The sequence below is a fragment of the Perognathus longimembris genome, chromosome 3, assembly GCF_023159225.1.
Source record: "Perognathus longimembris pacificus isolate PPM17 chromosome 3, ASM2315922v1, whole genome shotgun sequence".
NCBI lineage: Eukaryota > Metazoa > Chordata > Mammalia > Rodentia > Heteromyidae > Perognathus > Perognathus longimembris.
In genome coordinates, this window is record NC_063163.1 from 57,304,987 (window position 1) to 57,325,383 (window position 20,397).

The window sequence follows — 20,397 nt, forward strand, 5'->3', positions numbered from 1 at the left end:
CCATTCATGGATCAAAAAACAGTATTATCACCCTCAAAAAGCAGCAATAACACAGTGGATGATTAAGTGAGAGTGAAGAAGATAGGCTCAAGCAATGATAAAAATTATTTTTTTAAGAGCAGAGGGGAGGGGGAGGAGGGAGGAGGTAACAAATTGTACAAGAAATGTACCCACTGCATTACAGATGAAACTGTAACCCCTCTGTACATCACTTTGACAATAAATAATTATTCAGAAAAAAAAGAGCAGATCCTCAAAAGGCTACAATTATCAAGACAAGGCAGAAAAACAATGCAGATCATGAGACAAAAATCAACAAAGATATGGAAAGCATGAGGAACTCTATCACACTATTACAAAATACAGATGAAAGCCTAGGCAACAAACTAAAGGAAATTGACAACAGTATCACAGACTGAAGATAAAGCAGAGGAATTAGAACAAACAAAGGCATTGGAAAAAAACAAAATCACTCAAAACATACCAAAGGAGCTGGATGCTGGTGGTTCACACCTGTAATTCTAGCTATTCAGAAAGCTGGGATCTCAGGATCACAGTTCAAAGCCAGCCCATGCACTGAAGTCCACGAGACTTAGCTCCAATTAACCACCAAAAAACCAGAAGTGGCACTGTGGCTCAAAGTGGAAGTGTTAGCCTTGAGCATAAGAAGTCAGAGACAGTGCCCAGCCCCTGAATTCAAGCCCTAGGACTGGGGAACTGGGGGGTGAGAGATCAAACCAATACAGCAATGAATAACCACTACTAGAAAATTAGTGCGGCAAAACAAGAAAGGGAAGTAACACAAAAATAATGGCAGTAAACACAGCATTTCTCAATAGTAACATTAAACATCAGTGGACTCACTTCTCCAATCAAGAATATCAAGCAGTAAACCTGGATCAAAAAATAAGAATCAGGGGGCTGGGAATGTGACTTACTGGCAGAGTGCTTGCCTAGCATGCATGAAGCCCTGGGCTGGATTCCTCAGTACCACATAAACAGAAAAAGCCAGAAGTGGTACTGTGGCTCTCATGGTAGAGCACTGGCCTTGAGCACAGAAAGGCTCAGGGAAAGAGCCCAGGCCCTGAGTTCAAGACGAGCAAAAATAAAAAAATAAAATAAACTATTCATTTTTGTGTCTCAAAGAAACATACCTCATTTCAAATATAAACACAAATTCTGCAAGAAGGGATGGAAAAAGATCTTCCAAGCAAAAGTATCCCACAAGAGGGCAAGAGGATACCTACTGTCATCTCATAAAATCAGTAAGAGATAAAGAAGGTCACTTCATATTAACAAAAGGAACAATCCATAAAGAAGAAACAGTACTGGCCTACGCCTACACACACACACACACACACACACACCAAATAGTGGCACACCCAATTAATTTTTCTTTTTTTTTTTTTTTTGTCCATCATAGAGCTTAAACTCAGGGCCTGGGCACTGTCCCTGAGCTCTTTTTGCTCAAGGGTAGCACTCTTACCACTCTGAGTCACAGTGCCACTCCTGCTTTTCCAGTGGTTAGTTGGACTTAAAGAGTCTCACAGACTTTCTTGCCAGGGCTAGCTTTGAACCACAATTCTCAGATCTCAGCCTCCTGGATAGCGAGGATTACAGGTGTAAGCCACAGCACCTGTTTAGCATACCCAAGTATTTTAAACATTGTGAGACTTACAAAAACGGATAGATTCCAACATAATTAGTAGTGAGAGACTTTAACACCTCACTCTCAACAAAGGACAGGTCACCCAAACAAAAGATCAGCAAAAAAAAAAAAAAAACCCAACATCTAAATTATGACACCTTTACCCAAATAGACTCACTAGACATTTACCGATTATTTCTCCAGTAACCAAATAATACCCATTCTCAGCATCTGTGGAACTTTCTCCAAATTAGATCATAACCTTGGACATTCAACACGCTTAGGCAAATATTTTAAAATTGATATAACTCCCCGTATTTTACCTGATCACAAGGGAACTAAACTAGAACTCAACAGCAAAACATAACACAGAAAATACTCAAAGCACATGGACACTGAACAACACTGTTGAATAACAGCTGGGTCACTTAAGAAGGGAGAAATCCTGCAACCCAATGAAAATGAAAGCATATCCTACCAGAATCTCTAGGATACAGCAAAAGCAGTGTTGAGAAGAAAGTTCACGGCTTTAAGCACCTACATAAGAAATCAATATTAGTCGCTCAAGTTAAAAACCTCATGATACAACTAAAACCTCTTTTTAAAAAAGGAATAAGGGCTGATTTAGCTCAGTGGAAGAGCACTTCCCTGGCAGTACAAGCCCCTGCGTTCAATCCTCAGCTCTGATTTAAAAAAAAAAAAAAAAAAAAAGAGGAACAAAACAAACTCCAACTACTAGATGGAGACAGAGTAAAGATCAGGGCAGAAATCAATGAATTAGAGACTGAAAAATCTATACATAGAATCAACAAAATAAAATGTTGGTTCTTTGAAAAAATTAGTAAGATAAAACCCCTAGCTAATTGCTAATTTGTCAGAAAAAGAGAAGAAGACCAAATCAACAAAATTAATGAATGAAAACAGAAACATTAGAACATCCAAAACACTGCAAGGAACTACTTTAAAAACCTATACTCAAATGAAATGAATAAAATCCTAGAGGCATACAAGCTGCCTAAGCTGAACCAAGATGATATAAACCACTTATATAGACCCCCCCCTAAGCAATTACATCAAAGCTAAACAGACTTCTCAGAAGAAGTATGGGCAATAAACACATGAGGAAATGCTCAACATCCTTGGCTATAAAGGATATGTACATCAAAACATCACTGAGATTCCATTTCACCCTAGTAAGACTGGTTAGCATTGAGAATACAAAAACAATAAGGAATGCTGTCAGAAATGAGAGGAAAAGGGAACCCTCTTATACTGCTGGTGAGAATGTAAACTAGTACAACCACTTTGGAAGGCAGTTTGGAGACTCCTCAAAGAGCTAAACACAGAATTACATTATGATCCAGCCATAAACCACTTGGGCATCTACCCAGAGCATTACAAGTCATGATATGGTAAAGACACTTACACATCAATGTTCACCACTGCACTAGTCACAATAGCCAACTTCTGGGAACAGCCCAAATGCCCTACATGGATGAGTGGGTCAAGAAAATGTGGTACAGGGCTAGGAATGTGACTTAGTGGTAGAGTGCTTGCCTAGCATGCATGAAGCCAAGGGTTCAATTTGTGAGTACCACATACACAGTAAAAGCCAAAAGTGGTGCTTTAGCTCAAGTGATAAGAGTGCTAGCCTCAAGCAAAAAGCAGTTCAGGAACAGTACCCATGCACTGAGTTCAAGCCCCAGGACTGTAATAAGGACGGAAGGAAGGAAGGAAGGAAAACGTGGTACATATAAAGGATGGATTTGTACTCATTCATTAGAAAGAATGATGTCATTTGCAGGAAAATTAATGGACCTAGAACAAATCATGTTAAGTGAAGTAAAGTCAGACTCAGAGTAACAAATGACTCATGTTTTCTCTCATATATGGAAGCGAGATTTAAAACAAAAACATGCATGAAAACATACAGGGCTCAATGCCTTTACACACAAACTGACTAAAGGGGAGGAATTCAAAGGTATAACTCCTCTGAAAAACTAATGTACTATATACCAAGTAACAAGTACCAAGTAACAAAAAACGGAAACATATTTTGGGAGGTGGCAAGTGGAAGAAGTCAGGCCACAGGAATGGAACAAGAAAAAAGAAGCAAATACAATCATTATACCCAGTATACATTATGCAAAAACTGAGTTACATAACTTGAGGGTAGGGATATGAGGAAAAATTAGTAACAAAGATGGAAAGGGAAACAATGATCAAAAGGTACTATATTCATAACTGACTGGAATTGTAACCTCTTTGTACACTACTTAATCACTAACAACAAAAACTGAGCCAGGCACCAGTGGCTCACACTTTGTAAGCCTAGCTACTCAGGGGGCCGAGATCTGAGGATCGCTGTTCAAAGCTAGCCTGGACAGGAAAGTCCATGAGATTCTTATCTCCAATTAGCCACCAGAAAACTGGAAGTGGTGCTGTGGCTCAAGTGGTATAGCATTAACCTTGACCTGAAAAGCTCAAGGACAGCGCCCAGGCCCAGAGTTCAAGTCCCAGGACCCAAATGCAAATAAATGGGGGAAAAAAAAGATACGACAGTGCTATACTATAAAAATAAATGATGAGCTAGCTGCTCTACTCAGGAGGTTGAGATCTGGGGATCACAGTTCAAAGCCTGCCTGGGTAGGAAAGTGTGAAATTCTTATCTCCAATCACCTAAAAAAGCTGAAGTGAAGCTGTAACTCAAGTGATAAGAGCCCTACACATGAACACAAAAACTCAGGGACAGTGCCCAGGCCCTGAGTTAGAGGCTCAGCACTAGCACAAAAGATAAAAAAAGGGGCTGGGCTGAGATACCACCTCACCCCAGTTAGAATGGCCTATACTCTGAACTCAGGAAACAACAAATGCTGGAGGGGCTGTGGGGAAAGAGGAACCCTTCTCCATTGTTGGTGGGAGTGCAAATTAGTACAACCACTTTGGAGAACAGTATGGAGGTTTCTCAAAAAGCTCAATATAGACCTACCCTATGACCCAGTCATACCACTCCTAGGCATCTATCCTAAACAGCAAAACCCAAGATATCAAAAAGACATTTGTACTTCCATGTTTATCGCGGCACAATTCACAATAGCCAAAATATGGAAACAACCCAGATGCCCCTCCACAGATGAATGGATCCAAAAAATATGGTACTTATACACAATGGAATACTACATAGCGATTAGGAATGGTGAAATATTGTTGTTCGCAGGGAAATGGTCAGAACTCGAACAAATAATGTTGAGCGAGACAAGCCTAGAACACAGAAAACAAAGGGGCATGATCTCCCTGATATATGACTGTTAACAAAGGGAGACGGAGAGACAGTAGAGACCAAGTCTGTGAATACTGTATATGTTCTTGATACATTGTATATTGTATATATGTCTACCTGACCTAGACAAGGGATAGAAAAACAGGACGTAAGATATCACAAGAAATGTACACACTGCCCTACTATGTAACTGTACACTTGGGCTGGGAATATGGCCTAGTGGCAAGAGTGCTTGCCTCGCATACATGAAGCCCTGGGTTCGATTCTCCAGCACCATATATATGGAAAACGGCCAGAAGGGGCGCTGTGGCTCAGGTGGCAGAATGCTAGCTTTGAGCGGGAAGAAGCCAGGGACAGTGCTCAGGCCCTGAGTCCAAGGCCCAGGACTGGCCAAAAAAAAAAAAAAAACTGTACACTTTTTGCACAACACCTTGTAAAAAAAATTCTGTTCAATTAATAAACAAATAAAAAAGGGGGGGGCTGGGAATGTGGCCTAGTGGAAGAGTATGTGATGAAGCCCTGGGTCCTAAACACCACATATACATAACGAGCCAGAGTGGTGTTGTGGCTCAAGTGTACTAACCTTGAGCAAAAAGAAGACAGGGACAGTGCTCAGGCCCTGAGTCCAAGCCCCAAGACTGGCAAAAGGAAGAAAGAAAGGGCGGGGAGAAGAAAGAGGGGGAGACAGACAGACGGGGGGGGGGGGGGAGAGGGAGGGAGAGAGAGAGAGAGAGAGAAATTGCTCACCTTAGCCAGGTGCAGTGGCTCACACCTGCCATTCCAACTACATAGGCGGGAGGAAGGATTGAGGTTCAAGGCTAGCTCAAGCAAAAAAAATAAGCAAAACCTCAATGAGTGGGAGTGGTAAATGCACCTGCCATCCCAGCTGAGAAGCAAAAATAGGAGGATTAGTCTCGGCCAGTCTGGGCAAAAATAGGAGACCCTATCACAAAATAACTAAAGCAAAAAGGAATCAAGAAGTAGAATGATAATAAATTGTTCACCTTGGACTATGGAGTTTAGATATGGTTTGAATATCTCCCAATGGTTTATACATATACATTGGAAGCTTGTTCTCATGTGGTGTTATTAAGAGGTGATAAAACTTTCAAAAGATGAAACCTAGTGAAAAGTGACTGGGTCACTGGAGCCACGAGACACTACTCTTGGAAGGAATTTAGGTTGTTCTTACTGGATCCTGATTACCTCTCTGGGAAGGTTATTAAAGAAGAGCAAAACTCAGCTCTCCCTGTTCTCTGGCTTCCTGTCTTGCTGTGATGAATCTTTTTCTCTCATAGCCTCCTGCCATGATACCATCTGCCACATGTTTCAGCCAAGAGAGATTCACCAGACTTATAGATTGCAAAAGTAGTACTGCTAAACAAACTTCTTTTTTATGAAGATATTTATATTTTGTTGTAGCAATGAAAAATAGACCAGTACACCTAATAAAATAGCAAATACCAATGTGTTACAGCAAAGGAGGAGGGAAGGGGAGGAGGAAGGGATGGAAGAAACCTTTCCCTACAACGAAATTAAACTCTTCAAGAAAAATCACGTTTTTGGGTTGTTGTTTTGTTTTGTTGCCAGTCCTGGGACTTGAATTCAGGGCCTGAGCATTGTCCCTGGCTGCTTTTTGCTCAAGGAAGCCACAGCACCACTTCTGGCCATTTTCTATATATGTGGTGCTGAGGAATTGAACCCAAGGCTTCATGTATACAAGGCAAGCACTCTTGCCACTAGGCCATATTCCCAGCCCCCCATTCGCCTTCTTGTACTGATAGTTTCCAACATATATGACACAGTAAACAACCTGTAGAATAAAGGAAACAAAATAAACATTATCTTTTAAACTTTTGATTAAAAAGCTTTAGACTATGCTGTTGAAATTTTTCAAAGAGTAAAATGATAGCCACTTTTTTTCTGGTAAAAGGACAAGTATTTTCAAAGACCTGACCCTGCGTGTTTTTGCATCTTGTCGAGAATGCTTTATCTTGAAAGAACAAGACATATTCATACCATCCTCTTGGTCTCCCTGTTGCCTTAATTAGGAATAAAAAAGGGCTTTTGTGGCAAGGACTCCTTTGATTGCAGCTCAAAGCCAGCCAGGACAGAAAAATCCCTCTAAAATTCCATCTACCAACTAACCAGTGAGGAGCCAGACTGAAAGCACGGCTCAAGAGACTCATCTCTAATTAACCAGCCAAATGCTGGAAATGGCACTGTGACTCAAAGTGGTAGAGCGCTAGCCTCAAGCAGAAATACTCGGGGACAGTGCCCAGGCCTTGAGTTCAAACCCCTGTGAATGCCAACTGAGGCAAGTAATCACAGCAACAATCACCTAGACCCCTGGGACTCAGCCAATTGGGGAACAAGGGACCACAGAGAGGAGTAGGAGAATGTCAGCACATACTAAATGGAGTCACTTTACACTCACCCTTTCAAAATTAATCAGAGCTGGGGAATCAAGAGATAGCTTGTCCATCTAATGTCCATACCTGTCTAACTTCTCACTGGGCAGGAACTTATATTCTCCAATCCAGCCTTAGTCTAGCATACTCTCCCCTACCTAGTTGCCAGATGTCAGAAGTAGCTAAGGACATTTTCCACCAGCTCCAGGACAGCCTGGAATGCAGGAGATAAGAACTAGCCGAACTAGCTAGCTAGGTCATCCAATTTTTAATTTTCTGCCCTAAACCCTTCCATTTGCCTTTTCTGTGTTCTCTTAATATTTTTTTTAATTGTCCAGCCCCTGCCTCATGAGACTTCTTCCGGGCTTCATTCAAGGACTGGCATCAACCACCAAGGGATAGCTGTTGCTTGCCTTCTCCAGGAAGGGCCACATTTGCACCTTTTGCCCCAAATGTCAACAGCCCTTGCCAGCAGGAAATAACCAGAGAGTCTGTGTCCTTTTTCATAATTATTAAAAGGCCAGAATGTAAGATCCACCCCTGGGAGGGCTCCATGGAGATATACCCCCTAACTGTTTAAGTCTTCACCCAGTACCTGAGTAACTGGCAGTGAGTAACTCCCCCTTCTCTGAGGTCACATCCAATTCACCTGGCCATACCTCTCCCCCCTGCCCTAGATAAAGCATGGCCCTTCAGTTGTTCAGCCCTTCTCTCGGGCCTTGCATCACCTCTGCCATAGGCCAGCATGTGTGGAATAAACCTGCTGTGGAATAAACCTATCTCTCCTGCCTGAATGGCAGGTGGTAGTCTCCTTCATCAGCTACCTGTGACATGCTCTTTTTTGCTGAAAACTCAAATACAGTACAAGTCCTTCCTTTCTGTTCCTTAGCCATCTCCCTCCAAGAAGCTGCTTTACAAATCTCTCAGATGTGCCCTCTATTACTTCATTTTGACTACCCTAAACCAAGTCTCTTGCAATTCTTCCTTAAACTGTTAAAAAGACTATTATTCCAAGTTTCCCTATTTCCTCTCTGAGAGGCAAAAACTGAACTAATTAAGAGAGAGAAAGGGAGGAAAGAAAATCTTTGGTTGTTTAAAACATGGATCACTTATTACAATGTCAGAAAGGCCTTCAAACTGTGGCTATAACCTACCATCTAAAGCCACTACACAAATTTCAGCCTGAATTCTTGCCACCTCATCATATGACTAGTGAACAAAACTATGTATAATGCATTCTCTCAAAATCTGCCATCTACACTGGGTGCCAATGGCTCTCGTCTATAATCCTAGATACTCAGAGGCTGAGATCTGAGGATCTTGGCTCAAAGCCAGCTTGGGCAGGAAAGTCCGTGAGACTCTTATCTCCAATTAACCACTAGGAAAAAAAAAAATGGAAGTGGCATTGTGGCTCAAAGTGGTAGAGTCTGGAGCCAAACTCAGACAAACAGCGCATGTTCTCCCTGATGTGTGGAAGTTAGACCTAAAACACAATGTGATATGACAAATTACAGAGGATACTAGAGACTCACACACAGTGAAACCAAAAGAAGATATAGTCCTAGGAGGGAATCACAAAGGTACAATACCCAAGCGCCTCTTCATACGTATATAAAATAATATACACACTGAAATGGACTCCAGTGGAAACAAAGGACTTTTTTCTTAATTTGTTTTTTCTTTTTCTAATGACTCTGCATTCTTTATCTTATATATGGTATATTCATATGTCATATCTGTGAGAGGATGAGGGAAGGCACAGAATCCAAGGAAAAAAGGTAAAAAAGTACAGCAGTAGACCACACTGGGTGGGCACTGATGAAAGTGAATGATGCAACTCATGGGTGGAGGCACAGGGAGGGAATGGGAGAGAATCAGGGAACCGATGACACTATTTGAAAAAAATATATACTCATTACCTGATGTATGTAAATGTAACCCCACTGTATAACACCTCTAAAATAACAAAGCAAATTTAACAGGAAAAAAAAGTTCTAATGTTACATGCTATGAAACCTTCTAAAATATCCCTGAAGAGTCTATCATAACCTTTTATTCCTATAGCATATCAAGCCATACCATAAATACACTTCAAACTCTTATTAGACTATGTTTTGTTTTGTTTTTTTGCCAGTCCTGGGGCTTGGGCTCAGGGCCTGAGCACTGTCCCTGGTTTCTTTTTGCTCAAGGCTAGCACTCTGCCACTTGAGCCACAGCGCTACTTCTGGCCATTTTCTGTATAGTGGTGCTGGGGAATTGAACCCAGGGCCTCATATATATATACGAGGCAAGCACTCTTTGCCACTAGGCCATATCCGCAGCCCTAGACTATGTATTTATAAATGGCCAACACAATGCTTAATTCATTTCTATAGTCCCTAATAGTTACAAGATACTTGGCATGAAAATACAGAGCTCAAGGCATTTGCACACAAACTGACTAAAGGATAGTATACTTAGGAAAGTAAACTAAAGGCATAAATCCTCTGAAGGATGGGAAGGGAGAAAATGAAGGAAGAAGTGACAATGACCAAGAAACACTGTGTTCATAATAACCTGACTTACGAAATTTGAACCCCTATGTACAGCTACTTAATAATAATAGCACTAAATTTAAAAATAAATTTGGTATTAAATTAAGCTCTCTAGTCTGGGCCCACAGCACATAAAACCTAAACAGACTATAGTATTTAGTCACTTACTGAAGAATTTGTCATTTGCAGACAATTTTTTTTTTAATGGCAAACTGAAGAAGTGGATATGTGGCTCAGGTGGTAGAACACCAGCCTTAAGGAAGAAAAAAGAAAAAAAACTGGCAAACTGGTCCCTAGATACATATAACAGTTTTTAGCAAGACAAAAAAAACACACTGAAATAACTGTTCCACTGGAGTACACTATTTTATTGTTAAAAAAAAATCCAGGGCTGAGAATATGACCTAGTGACAAGAGTACTTGTCTTGAAGCCCTAGGTTCGATTCCTCAGCACCACATATATAGAAAACAGCCAGAAATGGCACTGTGGCTCAAGTGGCAGAGTGCTAGCCTTGAGCAAAAGGAAGCCAGGGACAGTGCTCAGGCCCTGAGTTCAAGGCACAGGACTGGCAAAAAAAAAAATCCATATACTTGGCCTTTTCTAGTCAGCAAAGAAATAGAGGTACAGCAATATTCTGGTAACAAACAGCAAAAATTATGAACAGAGTAATAGTATAGGCCTTTCAAAGTAGCCTTTCAAAGTAAACATGTTAATAAACTTGACAATAAATAACTAAACAAATTGGGCTGCAGAATGAAACTTTTTTTCTGGTCAGTCATGGAGCTTGAACTTGGGGCCTGGGTATTGTCCCTGAGGTCTTTTGCTCAAGACAAGCACTCTTCCACTTTGTTCTGGTGGGTCACTGGAGATGAGTTTGTCATGGACTTTTCTGCCCAGGCTGGCTTTGAATCGTGATCCTCAGATCTCCAACTCCTGAGTAGCTAGGAATACTGTGAGCCACCAGCACCCAAACTTAAAGTCACATTTAATTTGGCTGAGTTGTGTCTATGCCTGATAACTTATGGAAGGTCAAACTTAAAAACAATAAACTAGGGTCAGGTGCCCATGGTTGTAACCCTAGCTATTCAGGAGGCTGAGATCTCAGGACTGCAGAAGCTGGCCCATGTAAAAAAGTCTTATCTCCAATAAAACTACTCTCTTGCCACCCTCTCCCCCAAAAAATTGAGGAGCAAAACTATGGCCCAAGTGGTAGAACACTAGCCTTGAGCAAATGAAGCTTGGGGACATCAGGGACAGCACCCAGGCTCTGAGTTCAAGCTCCAGGACCAGCCCCCATCTCCCCAACAGAAAAACAAATTAACCAAAAATAATAAACTAATATATGCAGCAGTAGGAACTTCTAAACAAACAGTGAAGAGCAGTAGTGATTACTTTTAACTGCATACAGTAAGATTCTTGAAGAAATGATGTAAGCCAGAGCTTATAATTAAGAGAAATAGAATAGATTTAGAAAACTTAAAGCCTGATCATATGAAGAATGAAAACACATGTATGAATGCTAACAAAAATAAAAACGTGCCCATATTAATCTTAACTGAGAAGTGATACCCACAGAATGGATTAGCAAACCAATGAGCATGACCCAACAGGCATTTCAAGAAACCTTTGAAACTGCTTCCCCAGTCACAGGTCCAGAGCTAGGTTTGGAGGACCCAGCCAGGATGCCCTCAACTTGCCTAATAACAAGAATCACCTCAGGACTCAACTGTCTCACTTCTAGGAGCTGTAGCACAAGAAGGCCCAGAAGCAGCACAGGGCACTGCTACAGAGATACAGGCTGTAAACACTGGCAATATACCTATGGCACTGCCTCTGTAGAAGCACACAGAAAATAACAACAGTGAGGTGATGGTGGAATCCAACCTACATTTCAAAGGGTGTCTTGGATAGCATGAAAGCCCTACCCTACCTTGTAGTGAGACTGTCCACACTAGAACAATGCCCAAAACTATCACATCAGTGTGCAACTCCAGTCTGGAAAAGCAACAGACTCCAACCAGTAAAAACAACTGGAACCCAGAAAAGCTACAAGATTGGGGCTGCCAGGAAGCCTTGAGGGGAGAGAGAAAGAGAGAGAGAGATAGAGAGAGAGACACACACACACACACACACACACACACACACACACACACACACACACGAGACAAGGAATCAGGAGAGATTATTCCCCAGCGACTTTTCCCTGTTAGGCTGTTGTAGTCTTGGGGAAAGTTACCCTTCTGAGAATGACTATCTTGTAACTGCTCTCTTATAACTGCTCCATCACTGAATTTTGGAATCAAAGAATTTGTTAGCTCCACAGGATCCCGGCAGGGGATTGAAGATGGACTTACTGAAGAATGAAACATTCTTCTAGTTCACCTATGTCTGATTTAGATGAGACTCTGGACTATGGACTTTTAAGTTGATAAAGGAATGAACTAAAACTTTTGAGACTTAGTCTGGTGTCAGTGGCTCCCACCTACTCAGCTACTCAGGAGGCTGAGATCTGAGGACCTCGATTCAAAGCCAGCCCAGACAGACAGTACATGAGAATTTTATCTCCAATTAAGCACCAAAAAAGCCAGAAGTGGAGCTGAGATTCACATGGTAGAGCACTAGACTTGAGCACAAAAGCTCAGGGACAGTGCCTAGGACGACTCACACAAGCAAGAAATGGAATGAATATATTTCATATAAAGGTCATGAATTTGGAAGCTCAGTGGCAGGATGCTTGATTGGTATGCACCGTTCTTAATTCATAATTAAACAGTACTGGGAGGTAAGGCCTAATAAGAGGCAAATGAGTCACAGGGGTTCAGCCCTCATGAACAAATTAAATTAATGTTGTTACTGGAGCACTGAATTAGTTAACTCAATATTTATAAACCCAAGTTAAAAGCATTCTGGCACTTTTTTTTTTTTTTTGGCAGTTATAGGGCTTGAACTCAAGGCCTAGGCACTGTCCCTGAGCTTTTTCACTCAAGGCTAGTGCTCTACCACTTTGAGCCACAATACCACTTCTGGTTTTGTGGGGGGTTAATTGGATAAGAGTCTAATAGATTTTCCCGCTCGGGCTGGCTTTGAACTGCGATCCTCAGATCTCAGCATCTTGAGTAGCTGGGATTACAGGCATGAGACACCAGCAACTAGCATCCTTGTGCTCTTACTTTCTTGCTTCTCTGCCATGGAATGAGGCAACATGAAGGCCCTCTCTAGATACCAGCACCTTGACACTGAACATCCCAGTCAAAAACATTTCTTTTTAAGTTATTCAAACTATGGTATTGGTGATCTAGCAACAAAAAGCAGAATGACAGCATTTTCTACAAGTACCTCAAGAAAAAGTCTAAAAACAAGCCCAATGCTGCTGACTCCCACTTGTAATCCTAGCTACAATAGAGGCTGAGAGATTTGAGGATTCTAATTCAAAGCTACCCTCTTCCCACTAAAAAAAAAAAAAAAAAAATAGCCTGGGCAGGAATGTCTGAGACTTGTCTCCAGCTTACCAGTAAAAGGCCACATGGAAGAGTGATTCAAGTGGTAGAGCATCAGACTTGAACAACACTAAGGGAGAGTGAAGGGCACAGAGTTCAAGCTATAATACCAGCACACACACAAAAAAAAATCTAAACACACATAATGTAAATATACAAGACATCATGAAGGTCAAACAGAGTACTTCTGCAGGCAAATCTAGTTTATCACATGGCAGATGGGCTAAGGACTTTCAGCTCAAGAAATACTTTACATTCTTACATTTAAATGAGTCAAAAAAAAAAAAAAAAAGGAGGGCTGGGGATATAGCCTAGTGGCAAGAGTGCCTGCCTCGGATACACGAGGCCCTAGGTTCGATTCCCCAGCACCACATATACAGAAAACGGCCAGAAGCGGCGCTGTGGCTCAAGTGGCAGAGTGCTAGCCTTGAGCAAAAAAGAAGCCAGGGACAGTGCTCAGGCCCTGAGTCCAAGGCCCAGGACTGGCCAAAAAAAAAAAAAGGAAATTGCCTTAGTGATGCTACAAAATCAGGCCAGCAAAATAAAGTTTAAACTTTTTGTGTATGTGCCAGTCCTAAGGCACGAACTAAGAAACTGGGTACTGCCCCTGAGCTTTTGGGCTCAAGGCTAGCTCTCCACCACTTGAGCCACAGCTCCACTTCCAGCTTTTCCTTTTTCTTTTTTGGTGATTAATGACAACAGAGTCTCATCTCCAATACTATCTTCTTCCTACATTCCTGATCAACTTTACAAACCACACATAAAATGAAGCATTTGTGTGTTGTATGTGCTGGTCCTGGGACTTGAGTTCAAGATACGAGGTGCTGTCCCTTATCATTTTCACTCAAGGCTAGTGCTCTACCACTTGAGCCACAACTCCACTTCTGGTTTTTTGTTTGCGGTTTTGGGGTTTTCATGTTGGGGTTTTTTTGTTTTGTTTTGTTTTTCTGATGGTTAATTGAGAAGCGTCTCATTGAACCACAATCCTCAGATCTTAGCTTCCAGAGTAGCTAAGATTACAGGTGTGAGCCACTGGTAGTGGAGAATATGCAGCGATTTTATCCTAGCTAGGAGTCACAACCTAGGTTATTACTAAAATATCAAGAAGGCTGCCAAATTACACCAAGCACCAGAGTCCAAATATAAATCTTCTATTTAAAATCAGGTAACTATTTAACACCTAAGTGTTTGCTTTTGAACACTTTCCTAGCATTAACTGTCCCACCTTGTAGCCCTGGCTTGTTTTTCCTCCAGCTATTGTGCGCTTCACCAGTTTAAATCCTTTCATATGTTTCATGTCAGAACTACTCTGCCTTTAATAGGAAAACCTTAGAAATATCACCTATTATATCAAATATCAACCAGCATCAAACTTTTTTAAGGGGAATACTGGGATTTGATCTTAGGACCTGGCAATCGCACTTTTCAGTAGTTATTTTGAAAGTTAGAGTCTAGCAAACTTTTCTTGGTTTGAGAAACTAAGATCTCAAGTCTCCTGAATAACTTGGATTACAAAAGGGAGCCACAAGTGCTTGTCTCAAACATCCTTAAATTAACTTGAGAAATTTACTTTGAAAACAACAAAGCTGCTTTTCAAAAGGATTACATTCTAGCCAGGCATTGCTAGCCTGTACTCAGGAGAATGAGATCTGGGGATCACTATTAGAAGCCAGCCTAGGCAGAAAAGTCCATGAGACTATCTCCAACTAACCACCAAAAGAGCCAAAAGTGGAGCTGTGGCCCAAGTGGTAGACCACTAGCCTTGAGCAAAAAAACTCCAGTACAATGCCCAGGCCCTGAGTTCAAGCTCCATGAACAACAAACAAATAAGGGGAGGAGGGTAAATTCCACCATTTTTTTAGCAAAACAGAAAACTAGAATTTCTTTTTTTTTTTCTTTTCTTTTTTTGTCAGTCAAGGATAGAGCTTTACCATTTTGACCCACAGTTCCACTTCCAGCTTTTTTGGTGCCTAATTGGAGATAGGAATCTCAAGGCCTTTCCAAGCCCAGGCTAGCTTTGAACCTTGATCCTCAGATCTCAGCCTCCTAAGTATCTAGGATTACAAGTGTGAGCCACTGGAACTTGGCTACAAGTTAATTTTCTCAGCTATCTGCCTTATCAAATGTATTTGCATTGCACTGACATCAAGCCCTTTGAGCTAAAGTGGTAGAGGGCTTTCCTAGCCAGTGCAAGGATCTCAGTTCCATACCTCACAGCCAAGTTTGTCATTCCAAAAGAAATGCAATCTTTGAGAGGGGAGGAGATCATGGATCAAGTGCTGAAATTAAACATATTACAATTCATTTATTGTGTTAAAACAGAAAAAAATAGTCTGCCTACGATATTATTTCAAAATCTAAAAAAGCCGTTCAGAACTCATTTGGTTAGAAACAATTTTTTTTTTTTTGGTGGGGGAAGGAGGGCAGTCCTGGGGCTTGGACTCAGGGCCTGAGCACTGTCCCTGGCTTCTTTTTGCTCAAGGCTAGCACTCTACCATCTTAGCCACGCGCCCCTTCCAGCCTTTTCTGCTTATGTGGTGTTGAGGAACAGAACCCAGGGCGTGCTAAGCAAGGTCTGTACCGCTAAACCACATTTCCAGCCCCTTGGTTAAGAAACAATTTATATGAAGAAACAAAAGGGCAAAATTTGGCACATCCATACTCTTTCAAGGACAAGATTCAATAATATATAGATTACAGTTACAAAATCCAGTCACAACTAAAAGGCAAATGAAAGGCTTTTTAAAAATATCAACCGCCTAAGACTATAAAAACAGCCTTGATCAAATGCACAGCCCCACACAAACGCGGCCTGCCGCACAATGAAACTTTCAAGGTACAACGTTAAGTTTGATTGCTTCTAAGTTGTGGAGGACTAGATACCTACTGACACCAGTTAATTTGTTCTAAACTTTCAGGAAACTATGTTGAAATGTAAAGCAAGTCTTGTGAAATTCCTAAGCTCTCTAAACCTGAGGTCCCCACTCCCTTCTAATCCTTAGAAAGCAATTCCCTGCCTGGAAAACCTTTAGCTGTCTTCAACTTTGGCCTTCCAACTTTTTTTCCCCATCTCGTAATCGAAAACCCTAAGCCTGAGGCTCACCCCATTTCCCCCCCCCACACACACACACACACCCCTACACACACACACAAAACCTGAACGTCAACGCACTGTAGATACCACTCCACACGGGCACGCAAAACACATGTGTTCACAAACCCGGCCCCTTTCCACACACCCCGGAAACGACACCCCCTTTTTCACACTCGGTACGACACAGACCATCCCCCGGCCTTTCAACCCCCACTCCCAGCACACCAGTCCACCCACCCACGTTCCCGGGAACCCGGCCTCCCCTCACTCTCGGGCTCGCCCAAGGCAGCGGAGAGGGCCAGCAGGAAGAAGGAAGGAGGGCTCCGGCCGGGCCTAGGCCTGCCGACCGCCCGGGGAGGGGAGGTGGGAGGAACCCACGGGCCGGGCTCGGTTCCCAGCGACAGTCAGGGCCTTATCCGGCCCAGGCCTTCCCCCAGCGCCGCGCCCCGAGGCCCGACGAAGCCCTTCCCGCCCGGGCCACACTCACTTGTTAGCCGCGGTCCATCGAGTCCCCCGCTGCTGCCTCCAACGCCGGCTGCGGTGGCCGCCCCCGGAACCCCCAGGTCCGGCTTCTTGGGTCCCGGGGGCGGCCCGGCTCCCCCTCCCGGCACCGCTCCCGGCGGGAAGCCGGCCACCGGCGCCCCGGCCAGCGCCAGGGGGACGCTGTTGCTATGGAGGCCGAGGCCCGGGGCGGCCCCGGCGGCCGGGTCCTCATGTAGGAACTGACACTCCTCCCCGTAGAAGCAAGTCTTGTCCTTGGCGTAGTAGCGGCAGTACTTCAGCTTCACTCCCGCCGCTGCCGCCGCCGCCGGCCCGCCGGGGACACCCCCGACCCCCGGCGGGGCCGCCGCCACCGCCACCGCCGCCGCCGCCGCCAGCGAGGACGAGGGAGTGGAGGCGGCGGCCGAGGGGGGCGGGAGGCCGCCGCCACTGTTCATGGCACCGCCACAGCCTCGGCCGCCGCCAACGCCGCCGCCAAGGCCACCATAGACGGGGAAGGGAAGGCAGACGCGGCCGAGGCCCGGGACGCGGCAGGGCGGTCGGGCGGGTCGTCCCGCAGCGGGAGCCGGAGCCGCCCGGGGAGAGGGGGAGGGGAGAGGGGAGGAGGGGGCAGGGGTGGAGGGGGGGGAAGCCGGGATTCTCCCTCACTCACTCGCTCGCTCCTTCTCTTCTCTTAAAGGGGCCGCGCGGGACGACGGACGGGGTGGCCGCGCGGGCCCAGACGGGGGACTTGATGGGCGCGGGCCTGAGAGAGAGCTAGGAGCGGCGGCGGCCAGCGGGCGGAGAGGACGGAGGGGCCGGTTTATTTTTAAATTCTGCCTCCACTCGCTCCCTCGCGCTCAGGTCCCTCGGAGTTGTTTATTCCATTTTCCTCTTCCTGAGACAGCCGTCACCGCTGCGCCTGCGCGCGGGGCGCGGTGGCTTGTGGGTAGCGGGAGCGCGTTGAGGAGTTGGTGGGGTGGGAGGGCGGAGGGATGAGGGAGAAGAGCCGGTTCTCTCCCCCCTCCCCATCCTCCTCCTCCTCCGCCCTTCCCGGGGGGCGTCCTCGAGCCGAAGGCCAGTGTTCAGGCACCTCCGTCCCGGGCGACGTCGGGTGGTGAAGTTGCTCGCGAGACCTTCTTACCTTTCCTGGCCATAGATTCGCCTACCTAACCAGGTGTCACTTGCTTCCTTTTCATTGACCGCACGGAAATGGAGGGTTTGGAGGAGCTGCACCTGGGGTCGCTGGGCCGCTTTCTCTCCCAGCCCTCCTTCCCCCCCCCCACCCCCCGTGCCGTGCGGCACCTGTTTTCTGTGCAATTATGTTACTACAGGCCCCTCAGTACGTTTTTGTTTTTGTTTATATGAAAAATAAGTGCCGCCAGGAACAACACTGGACTTGAGTCTCACGAATAAATCACTGCTACCTGGTTTGCTCTGGTCAGCTTAGTCCTGATTTGGAATTCGCTTTTCAAAGATAGGGGTTTGCCTCCACCCCCACCCCCACTATGGTCTTTTCAAAAAGAATTGTGTGCCAGGAGGGGCTGGGGCTATGGCCTAGTGGCAAGAGTGCTTGCCTCCTATATATGAAGCCCTGGGTTCAATTCCCCAGCACCACATGTATAGAAAACAGCCAGAAGTGGCGCTGTGGCTCAAGTGTCAGAGTGCTAGCCTTGAGCAAAAAGAAGCCAGGGACAGTGCTCAGGCCCTGAGTCCAAGGCCCAGGACTGGCCAAAAAAAAAAAAAAAGAAACGAAATTTATGGGGCTGGGGATATGGCCTAGTGGCAAAGAGTGCTTGCCTCGTGTGTATATATATATATATGAGGCCCTGGGTTCAATTCCCCAGCACCACATATACAGAAAATGGCCAGAAGTGGCGCTGTGGCTCAAGTGGCAGAGTGCTAGCCTTGAGCAAAAACAAGCCAGGGACAGTGTTCAGGCCCTGAGTCCAGGACTGGCCAAAAAAAAAAAAAAAAGAATTGTGTGGCCGGGCCGTGCCTGTAAATCCTTGCCTACTCAGGAGGTTGAAATTTGAGGATCGTGGTTTGAAGCTAGTTACCCCAGGCACGAAAGCCTCTTAAACCACTCTTAATCTCATGATCGACTGACTACCGAAAAGCCCCGAAGTGAAGCTGTGACTCAGCGGGGTAAGGCTGGGGCAAAAAAAAGCTCAAGAACGGAGGGCCCAGGCCCTGAGTTTTCAAGACCCAATACTAAAACAAAAAGGAAGAAGGGAAGGAAGACCGGCAGGCAGGCAATAGATTTAAAGCATTTTGAAGGTTAAGCAATGAACCGAAAATTGACATTTTAGCTTTTTCTCTGCAAAAAGATTTCCATCAAAAGACGTATCACTGATGAAGAGCAGGTTTTGGTGAATTTAAGGAATTCTGACAAGTCAAAAAGAGCAGATAATGTGGCTGGGAATATGGCCTAGTGGCAAGAGTGTTTGCCTCATATACAGGAAGCCCTGGGTTCGATTCCTCAGCACCACATATATAGAAAACGGCCAGAAGTGGCGCTGCGGCTCAAGTGGCAGAGTGCTAGTTGAGCAAAAAGAAGCCAGGGACAGTGCCCAGGCCCTGAGTTCAAGGCCCAGGACTGGCAACCAAAAAAAAAACAAAACGGATATTGCAAAAGTACCACACTACAAAAAATAAAAAGGAAAGTTGTATTCTGTAATACTGTAATATCACAAATGCAGGCCTCATGTCACATAGCTGAATTTAAAGCTAATATTAATATCTTTGTGTGTTGGGGCTTGAACACAGAGCCTAGTACTCGTCCCTAGCTTACTTGTGCTCAAGGCTGGTACTTTACCACTTGAGCCACATCTCTACTCTAGTCATTTAGCTGGTTAATGAAAGGAGTTTTACTTTCCTGCCTGGGCCAGCTTTGAACCTGGATTCTCAGATCTCAGCCTCCTGAGTAGCTAGGATTGTAGGTGTCAGTTACCAGCGTCTAGCTTAATATCTTTCTGTTTGAGAGCATTTTCATTGATCCAATATTCAGCAGAATTTTTATTGTTCATTGTATGTACCAGGAAGCCAATATATGAAGAAGCTGGGGAAGCAAAAGTAGACTAGATGGATTCTTACTTAAATTTAAATGGTTTATCATCTGGTTAGAGAGATATAAAGTACACATCTTTATCTTTAGGACTAACCAAATCACATTAGCTATTAGATAAAACAAAAGATTCTACACTTCCTGCACAAACTTAACACATAGTATCAGGATTGAAAACATTAAGGGCTGGGATGTAGCTCGGTGGCAAAGTGCTTGCCTAGCAGGTACAATGTCTTGGGTTCAATCCCCAATACCAAAGGAAAAAAACAAACTAATTCAGACAGATCAGGGCAGCTGAAAATGTGGCTTAATGGTAGACTGTCTAGAATGCGTGAAACCCTGGTGTTCAATTCATCAGTATCACATAAACAGAAAAAGCCAGAAG

At 44.2% G+C, this 20,397-nt stretch overlaps 1 protein-coding gene across 7 annotated transcripts in view; it reads right to left on the reverse strand.

The window, feature by feature from the left end:
- Pan3 (poly(A) specific ribonuclease subunit PAN3) overlaps positions 1-17,874 on the reverse strand; it is a 147,779-nt gene extending 129,905 nt beyond the window's left edge. For all 7 annotated transcript variants that reach the window (XR_007210358.1, XR_007210359.1, XR_007210360.1 and 4 more), the window contains exon 1: positions 16,953-17,874. Coding sequence is in view for 4 of the 7 variants with exons in the window: in XM_048341587.1 (XP_048197544.1) it covers positions 16,953-17,403 (451 nt within the window). In the remaining 3 variants the exon portion in view is untranslated. The remainder of the gene's footprint in view (positions 1-16,952) is intronic.
- Positions 17,875-20,397: the final 2,523 nt, after the last annotated feature.